Genomic DNA, 10,488 nt, shown 5'->3' on the forward strand with positions numbered 1-10,488 from the left:
TAATGGGATGGTTTCTTCACTCTTTTCTTCTTTTCTTGTCCTTCTCTTCTGTCTCTCTCTTCCAATATATGTTCCACTCAGGGTCAGCGGCTAACTCTCGCAGCTCAACTCAGATGAACTCGTATTCTGACAGCGGCTACCAGGAAGTGAGTGGCTACTATAGCAACATGGTGACCCCGAGGAGGTCAGAGGGAAGATCGCAGTCAACTAGCTCCGCCCCTAGTGGTAGTCCAAGCCTGGCCATGGGCTCTAGGGCTGAGGGACAGGCATCAGCACAGGTATGATTCAGTCACGTATCTGCTCTGCTGGATACATTTCTGATACACATATATTTTACCCAACGTACACTTTGCAATACTTATTAAATACTCTGTTACTATCTCTTATTTATTTTCAGTGCCATCGACCTAACCAGATCTCTTACATATACAGTACACATCAAAAGTTTTAGGACACCATGCCTTGTTTTCAGATTTTCTGATATGATATTCACTCAGTGATGTTTTTGGGATGTATTTATGGAAAAGATTTGAGTGACTATTGAGTTCTAGTGTCTGTTAGCAACATTAATGAGGTAACTCCAGCGCAAAACTAAAGAAGTAATATTTGGACACCAAACATGTCCTGGCTAATCAACTACTTCTGGGGTAGGTGGAAAAGTGCAATTCTGAATTGTTGTTGAAACATTGCATGAACACAGAGTCACACTTTAATCTATAAATGAAGTGCAATGAGTGTAAGCATACAACTCTAGAAGTGCATCACTGATTAAATCTACATAGCCAAAAAAATAAAACATGACAGTTATTATAAGTGCTTATATATTTACTCCTATCTAGAGAAACTTACAATGGTAGGTGAGCATAACATTGGGAGTCTTGTTTAAGGACTCTTATTGTGCATTCCTGGATAGGAAATCAAACCACTGATTTGACATGCCTTGGGCTGTGGTGGTATCTGCTATGTTGTTTATTGTTTTGAAAAGATCAGAAATCTCCATTAACTCTATGTGCATAAGTGCGCATGAACAAATAGGGGCACCAAGTTATCATCTGCAGTTGTCATCTTTAATTTCTATATTGAAACAATAATAATAATAATAATTACATTTCCCTAATTAATGGTGAATAATATATGGGCTGGATAAGCAGCTTAGAAAGTGTGTGTGTCTGTAATATATATAGTAAATTGATGCAGAAAGTAGAGACAGTATGATACCACTTTTTCTTTACTTGATAATGTTATTTTAAACCCTTGAGTATCGGCCAATACAGATACAGATCTGATATTCCTTGTTTTCAGATTTTCTGATATGATATTCACTGTTACTTTTCAATTACGGAAGAACAAGTACATGCAAAGGTTTGCTAGCACAAAAACACCTGTATACTAATACTTTGGGTATTTTTTCCAATACTCAGTTTTATATATATCTTTTTAATGTCCTCACCAAGAAAAAAGCAATGGAATTTTATATTTTGTATTTTTTATTTGTTTGGGGTGATAATAAAAACAATTGTTTTTGTTTTTTTGACCCCACAATTTTTTAAATATTCATGTCTACCAAACGGTCGAGATAGCACTTTGTGGCATATATAGTGACTCAAAATGTGCTGTACCAAACGGTTGAGCAGAACATTAAAGGGATATTGAAGTGTCTTCCTTGGTATGAAGGGCAGGTTTTGCATAAATAATGATTTGAAAGTTTTCTTTTTGTTTAAAGCACATATTAAATATTTTGCCATGACTGAGAGTCCAAAAGAGCACAATTAGCCTCTAGGTGGATAAGATGGCCCTCCCTCCCCATCATCTCTCAGCACAATACTAGCCAGTGCAGGTGTCTATTAGCTGACGTAACAGAATTGGCAATTAGTGTTCTCCTCCAAGTGTGTTCAGCTGTCCAATGATGTTGCATTAGCAGCAGTTTGAAAAGATGTGGTGGCTCACTTCACATGATGTGGAGGAAGCATGTGCTGGTCTTCACCCTCCTAGCACTGGTGGTATTGTGTGATTTGGGGAGACCTGGCTAGTGGGTGGAACTGGACAGGACCAAATTGGGGAGAAAAAAAATCTTTTGCCCCAAAGGTGGTTCACAAATGTGGGTGGGTGATGGGACAAAAACTCAGCATGATATTTGAACACATTTTCACAATACACAATACATATCACAGTATTTTGTTTTTCTGAGGTTTTGATAAGCTGGAAGAGACACTAGTAAAGCCACATTTACTATCAAACTATCTAAAACTATGCATAGTTATTTTCATTTATTTCACATACTGCGCTGAACTATTTCCAGTTAAACAGGACTAATTATGCTCTCTTCTTAACGAAAAATGTAGTTGGTCAGTGTTCTTTAAGTACTTACGACATCTGGCATATTCTCAGAAAAGCACATTCTGGTGTATTGTGATTAAATGTTTTACAATACGATATAAATTTGTCACATTACAAACTAAAAGAAAATGTTAGTTTGTATTTGTATTAAAATATTTTGAAAAGCTAAGTGTCCCCTTTTGATGAGCAGTGTAAGGTTTCTGTAAGTATATTTTTTATATAGATGCATGTCTGTGCTCTGTCTCACAGGTGGCAGGTGGGCGTGTAATGAGGCGTGTTAGTTCAGTGCCCTCTCGTGCCTCTTCTCCTCTTTATGCGCCGTCTCCACCCCCCTCTCACCCTATGCTGGGCTCCTCTCTGGGAAGCCCTTACGGATCGCCCATCGTCTCTGAGCCCCGCCCATTGCCCAGTGTCTTCCCTGGTACCACCCTCCCGCCCTCTTCCAGCCACGCCCCTGACCCGCTTCACTCCACCTTCCCTGGTCGCCACGGCGATGGGATGGAGTCCCCGACTCTGCTACGTTCTGGGATGACAGCTCAGCCTCAGCATTACGGAACGCTGGGGAAGCACGACGCACATGCTTACGACAACGCACACTCCTCGTTCGGGGCACGGGCCTATGACATGTTTGAGAGGATAGTTCTTTCTAGACCGGACAGTCTAACAGGTGGGTACCACAACATGATCACACTCATTCTACCATTTTGTCTTCTCTCATACAGTTCAACTCGCGATGTCTCTGTGGATTATATTACTAACTGAGAAATCTACTGATTATTTTGATAAATTATTTTTTTGAATTGATTAAAATGGACTTCAATAAAGAATAAAAGGAAATGCCTTTTTAATGTTCCAAAATATTTCATTGGAAAAATACAGTACAGTGCTGTGCAGTAGCCGTAGGCCATCTGAGAAAATGATGGAAAGCCATTTATCTGGGCATTTATTTGGTCAAAATTTTTATTATTTTATTTATTTAAAAAAATAGAATAATTTAAATCAACAAATAAATTGTACATTTTTTGCTCAATCCAATACCTAGTTTATCTAATCAATCCGCATTAGATTAAATCAGGTGTGCTGCTGATGGAATTTCAGAGATCTATACAGTAGCTGGAGTGTAGCAGGGAAACAGGAAATGGGAATGAAAATTTGGGTCCGGATGTTTCCTCGACAGCCCCAGCCATCTCACTGATTTGTTAAATTCCATGACTGGCACACTTGATTTAACATTGTGAAGCAATGATTACTCAAACTGTATATTTGATGATAAGTTAGTATTGGCCTGCTAATAGGAGAAATATGGAAAGGGTTAACGAATACATAGACATACATACGATCACTGCCTACTGTATTAATGTTATTTGTTTTAATTGTAAAATTTGTATTTGTTCTGAGCAAATAATCACTTTCTGCCTAATTAAAGAGCATTTTAAATATAGGTTACTTAAGTGCCTAAACCTTTCGTACAGTACTTTATAAATGCAAAAATAAATCAAAAATAGGAGTGTTCATCAAGTCCATTTATTTAAAATTGCAAATATTATGCACTATCATCATACAAATTGCTAAATAATCACCAAAATGCCAAATTATCAAAACACAATGATTTTAGTCAACTTTAAGTTCAATCCATTCATCATGACAGTCATAATTTCAACTAATCATGCAACAAAATCAGTATTTTTAAAAACTGTATAAATTATGAAGTAAAACATTGCAAAAATGCCTCTTGGCATTTCTTACAAGTTCAAAAATCTGCTCCTTAAGGCATGTGGCAATGCCATCACATATGATTACTCACACTGGTATATTTATAACTCTTTGCATGTGTGTGTGTGTGTGTGTGTGTTTAGTAACAGATGCTGTGACACACTGATCCAAAGCCTTGGCAGTATTGAACCAAGTGCTTAACACAGCCTGAATCCCTGGCCTACAGTCTACCCACTTACATTGAACTCGCATTTGTGTGTATAGACACATGCATGTGTGTGGGTGCGTGTACGCACATGCTGCTGTTTTGGTGTTTCATGAAATTGTGCTGATATAAAGCTCACTGTGTGAGATGCTGCCTGAGATCTGCTCCACTGCCCTATTTATGGGAGTATGTAGGACTGCTTCTCTTCAGATTAATGACGCAATGAAAGCTTCAGAGAGCAAACCACTGACTCTCAAACAGGGCAGCTTTTGTGACAGCATGCAGGTTGCTGTTAAAACTGCTTGAAGCAATCCACACAATTTGTTCTGTAGCTTCTATGGATAGAAAAAAGAGTGCTAGGTTGTGTTTTATTCAAAGGGTTTTACTGCAAAATCCGATGGAAGACCACTTTCTTTTTTTCCGAATATGCGTTGTTGTGAGTGGGCTTTAAATATACCGGAAAAATCAATTGTTCTTCCTGCTTATTCTTTAATAATACTGTCATTAGGACAATACATATGTAAAGCATTCACAAATGGTGAATCACAAAGGACATACAGCAAATAGGGTTCAGTGTAAGTACAATAGAAAGAGCAGAGTGAATAGATACTCAGTCTGTGCTCTGGGAAATCTGAATGGTAACACAGTAGATAAGGTACTTTTTGTGACACAGTGTTCTGCTTGAATAAATAAAAGTTTGGGTGAGCATAAGGCTGTGTTCAGGGCCATTTTGCTGTCTGTTAAAAGAACACTTTGATACGCATTGCTGGTTTGTTGCGCTGCAGTGCTGTCTTGGCTACACTTCGAAGATTTGTTTTGAAAACAAACGGATGCAACTTTTTTCACATTAGGTTTGAAACGTTTGTTTTCTGGCAAATGCAGACCTGGAGTAGTGGCTCATTTTAGCACAGCAAAGGCTTCATTGTTGCTGTTGTCAAACTAGCAATGAGCTGTCTTTACATTTCTTATCATTGGATCTTGCAGTTCTGGATGTGAGGTGTCTGCAGCTGGATATTAATGTGTCTAACTGAAAACCCATCCCAGGCCATCTCCTATTGGCTGGTGGATGGATAAATCTGAGTATCTTCAGAAGTTTGTTTCTGTTGAACTTTTTCACTGGACAACAGAACTGGTCTCTTTTATAAATCAACACATAGGTCTTGAACAGGGGTGCCCAATCCTGGTCCTGGAGATCTACCACCCTGCACAGTTTAGCTCCAGCCCTAACCAAACACACCTGGTCCAGGTAACAAAGGCCTTCTAGACCTTCTGAATATTAGAGCCAGGTGTGTTGGATCTGAGCTCTCTGGGGTGGTACATCTCCAGGACCAGGATTGGGCACCCCTGGTTTTGAAGTTTATGGAAAGAGGTTTTGACAGACGTAAAAATGTCCTAGTGAATGCAACCTAATTCTCCTGTGCTGATACAGGTCTACAGAGTTCTTACAGCCAGCACAGCCAGTTAGGCCAGGAAGCTCGATCCCCAGACCACCACATAACACCTGTGTATGAGGACAGAACCTTCCAGAACCCGCTCTACCAGAGTCCAACCCATGGCTCCCAGAGCGCCCTCTCCAGGAACACAGGTACAAACTCAACATCAGGTTAACCCAAAGGGCCTTAGGGGCTACAGCCATGGCCTCAGCCACTGGGGGTCCCGTGAATATAATGGTAAATGTAATAATAATAAAAATAATAGTAAAAATAATTGAAAAAGTTCTGTTTTTAGACTACTCTTAGTTTCATGTTTGCACACACTCACAGACACACAGTTGTATAAATAAGTTTAAACACACTCCCTGCCAAATTACATGTTTTGTTGATTTTCTAAGTGCAAATATGATGTTTTTCTGTGAATTTTAAATGCATGATTTCTATTTTTTAAAACATATTTAGAAGAAAAAGTAAAATGTCCTAAAACTTGTGCATAGGCCACATTTTGTTTTCAAAAATTGTGCATTTAAATGTGCAGGATTGTGTATTGGGTAGATGTGTTAACTGATTTTCAAACGAAACAAAACGTCATTTGAATACAGTTGGCAAAAAATTGCACACAACTGTAGGTAGCTACTGTCAATCAGCTTTGCCCCAAGTTTAGCCTAACCTTACCTCTGGATGATGGCAAACAGAAAATATGACAGCCGGTGGAAGCTAGAAAAGCAAACAAAAGCAGAAGAATAATGTAATACAGAAGAGTGCCCTGATAGGATGGGGTTGTAAAATTTAGGGTTTAAACTTTGCTCTCTCTGTCCAAACCCCAGCCAAAATCGCACCATATGTCCTTACCAAACATATAAAAAAATGCATTAGATGTGAATTCATGTCACTTTTTTCTCTGTTTACCAGGGTTGGGGACTCTGCCAAGGACCACCAGTCAGTGTAGTACCCTGCGCTACCAGAGGGGGGCGTACTCCATGCCTTCACACACTGACACTTACCGCTCCACCCTTTACCGCACAGCAGAGTCCAACTATGGCAGACATGCTGTTGCCATCGACAATAACATCGGTGCCACACGTTCTCCATCCATAGACAGCATCCATAAAGACCCTCGGTATAGCATCAAACCCTAAATGGAAGATCACAGAGACTTTGGCCCAATCCCATTTCTTCTTTTTACCCCTACCCCTTGTTTTCGAGTGTCACCCTTACCCCTTGGAACTAAGTTACAAGGGGTAGTGGTTGAAATCTGCCCCTACGAAATAGGACCCTCAAAAAAAAAAAAAAACATTGCTTCATTAACGGGCTACTAGCGCTGCTCTGTAGGCGACCTGGCCCGTCTTCAGTGATAGCAGAGAAGGGAAAAGTTCAGCTCCTCACTGCTGGGCTTTAGTTACATTTAGGGCATCATATGCTTTCAGAGAGGGGGGCAATTATTTATGATCACCCACCCCTAATTCTTTGGTGATATTAAGCTGAAGTCAGATATTCACCAGCTTCTTGTTCGAATTTTCCTGTTCTACTTTAAATGGTGCAGCAGTTACATTCTGGCGCTTCAGGCGTCAGAACTGCCGGACTATTTAAGGTGGAACAGGAAAGTTAGCTAGCTAGCTACCGAGACATTAGCATACTATTAGTGATTTTTTATGCTTGTTATGAAGAAAACAAACATAATACATTGAAACAACAGTAAACTAAGATAATACAATGATTATCTTAATTTTTTAACAGAGAAAATTTTCACATTTGTGGGTTTCTTTGGATTGTTAGCAAAGCCATCATGCCTGTTTTTCTTTTTTTCTCATAACACTGTTTGGACTGTGCCACTGAAAAACCTCCGTTTGGAGGGCCATGTAGCCCTAACACTTCACCCTACCCCTCTATCTCAACAAAAATTGGGACACCCTAATCCTAGACGTGAACGCGCAAAACAGAGGGCTAAGGCCTAAGTGGTAGGGGCAAGGGGTGAAATGGGATTGGGCCTTACAGTATTTTTCTAAATACTTTGTGAGCAGGGCAATCTCCATCCTGTTTTTGTATTTAATATTGTTTATAAAGAGAATGCTCACGCTAATTTGTGTGTGCATATGTTTATTAATGTGTAGGGAGTTTGCTTGGAGAGATCCTGAGCTGCCAGAGGTCATTCGCATGTTGCAGCACCACTTTCCTTCAGTGCAAGCCAACGCTGCAGCTTATGTTCAGCACCTCTGCTACAGAGACAACCGCATCAAGGCTGAGGTATACACACCCTACATGCTCACACTCTCCATGCGCAAATTAAATGAAGTGTACACAAAAATACCCACGATAGGCCTAAGCCATTTCCATCTATTGCGATTGTCGATCAAGTTGGATGATTAAAATGTCTATAAACATGCTGTCTGCGGCTTTGAGAGGCACAAAAGTAATTGTATTTGTCTCACAATCAGTTTTCTTTCATTGAGTAACATTCGTCTATGTTCTTAATCAGCCCTGGTATGTTATCGGGCTCTAGAACATTCTGTAGCAGTGCGAGGTAGATTCCCTCACCACTTGTTGTTGTGCTTGTTGAACTAATTAAGCCATACAGCAGCTTTCCATGCACGGAATGGTTTCCCTCATTGAACATGAACAGGAGCTTAAAAGATTAATATATTAATATTACATCAGTCATTTAAAATAAAAAGCCAACTTTTTTACATGGTTACAATTTTACATGGTTAAGATTTGGCCGTTTTATAATTTTAACAAAACATGATTCATGATCTGTAAACATATGATTTATTAAACCTATTCTTTTTAGGACAGAATCAGGGAATGACTGGCCTAATGTGATGCCTTCAATTAGCTGTGCTTTGTGAATGATTCACCTGCAAGATGCGACAGAAGCTGAGAATGATGAGAGACACACAGACGTTTAATTCAGTGTTTTCAGACTCCAGGCTTGGAGCCCCTGCACTGTATAGTGTTTTTCTCTGCTGTTCACACCTCGTTCAGCTCAAGAAGAGATTAATTAGTTAATAGTATCAGGTATTTTAACCAGGGGAACCACGATTATGCAGGGTAGGGGTTGCAGGACTGGAGCTGAACTCTGCTTTAACTGCACTAGCAAACTTACAAAATAATGTCTGTCGAAACACGACGTAGTTTTCCGACCCACGACATTCAGTCTGATATTTAACAGTTTATGTTTCTCCTTTCAAACGTTGTTTAAATCTCCAGAAACAGAGAAGTAAAGTTAAACCTGGCTGTTTTCAGCTCCGTTAGGGGGATGACTGTTTATCTCTCGGCTGTTAACGTAAGCACCATTTTTAAAGGCTAGCATTGTTCACATCTGTGTTAATTAGCTGATGGGCCTTAACCTCCTATGATGACAGAGTTTTCTCTCCTCTTTATGAACACCCACCCTGACGTGAAGAGCCGGTGGGCTTATGTGCTTTTAAATGCTTTGAGAGACTCTTCAGAATAGGTAGAGGGGTTGTGTATAAGATAAACACATATGCCAGGAAAACAAAATTTGGTAGCCTTCCGCCACTTTAAGTGGGACCAGGATTTCGGAGGAAGCTGTAAAGGATCACAGCCTATTTTATCGACTTTGTGTAACGTTCTCTTCCAAAGTAAGCTGAGTAATTTTAGCCTCTTTCACTTCTATTTACATTCATGCGGAGCAGCGAAGCCTGACATTTGTTCGCAAATATGGCGGCCACAGCAGAAAAATCATGTGACTGAAACCCTAGGATACACAACTTCCAAACCATAGCAAGAACAAAGTTAGCTTCTGAAAAAGAACAAGGTTTCTGACACAAGGTTTCTGAAGCATGTTTATTTTCTCCAGTTTGAGCAAGCAGGGCAGGTAGTGTAGCATGGCGATATAAATGTTACCTGCTGAAATAGGTTACTGGAGAAAGATACCATAAAAGGATCCTCAGTCTGTCAGCGTGAGGAGCAGCCTGCAGTCTGTATTTACAGCTCTTTTTTTCTGTGCCCACTGAAAACGCTGAAAATTATTGTGGCGTGTTTTTTTTTATTGTGCGTATCTCAAGCCTAACACGTGATTTGCTGACATATACCCAAATACATGCATAGTACAGATATATACACGAACTTATATATATGTGTGCAGACACAGCTCACACGAACATGAACATACAATTAAGTGACCCATCTGGTGCTTCAGGTGTGCAGGCTAGGAGGCATCCAGCACCTCGTGGACCTGCTGGACCACAAAACTCTGGAAGTGCAGCGCAGTGCGTGTGGAGCCCTCAGGAACCTGGTGTTTGGCAAAGCCACTGATGACAACAAGGTGTGTGTGAGGAATGCCGGTGGAATCCCAGCTCTGCTTCGCCTGCTGAGGAAGACCACAGAAACTGAAGTGCGGGAGCTCGTCACTGGTCAGTGTGTATAGGTTTTTAAAGTAGAAATATGTGTGTTTTTGTACATTTTCTGAACAAATACAGCCCCGCTTAGATTGGACTAGTTTATTGGGGGGAGGTGTCTGGACAGCAGTAAAATTACTGCAGGATGAGAAGCTAACTAGTGGGCTGTATCTTCTATGAATTCAGATGTTTGTCTCACATGATCATATAATCACAGAAAACTAAAAGTTGATGATACTGGGAATATAAAATAATGCTTTATACCTCTATCTGGTGTTATAATCACCTCTTTAATCAGCCTGTGGGATCTCACTTTTCTGACAATTCTTTTCTCCTCTTGCTAAGTTCTTTCAGCTAGACCAAGTAAATGGTTAAAAGATTGTTCCTAAGCACCCGTCATTTCACAGTTCATGAAGTGTGCGCTAGGAAACTAAATACG

General features: G+C 40.0%; 1 protein-coding gene across 1 annotated transcript in view; it reads left to right on the top strand.

Annotated features, from left to right (window-relative positions):
• The window catches only part of pkp4 (plakophilin 4), a 38,157-nt gene that overhangs the window by 19,677 nt on the left and 7,992 nt on the right, over nucleotides 1-10,488 (top strand). Inside the window, 6 exon segments of the mRNA XM_036569890.1 lie at nucleotides 82-278; nucleotides 2,587-3,004; nucleotides 5,685-5,840; nucleotides 6,601-6,808; nucleotides 7,800-7,932; nucleotides 9,851-10,064. Of these exon segments, the coding sequence (XP_036425783.1) occupies nucleotides 82-278; nucleotides 2,587-3,004; nucleotides 5,685-5,840; nucleotides 6,601-6,808; nucleotides 7,800-7,932; nucleotides 9,851-10,064 (1,326 nt within the window).

Source organism: Colossoma macropomum, unplaced genomic scaffold (genome assembly GCF_904425465.1).
Source record: "Colossoma macropomum unplaced genomic scaffold, Colossoma_macropomum, whole genome shotgun sequence".
NCBI classification, from domain to species: domain Eukaryota; kingdom Metazoa; phylum Chordata; class Actinopteri; order Characiformes; family Serrasalmidae; genus Colossoma; species Colossoma macropomum.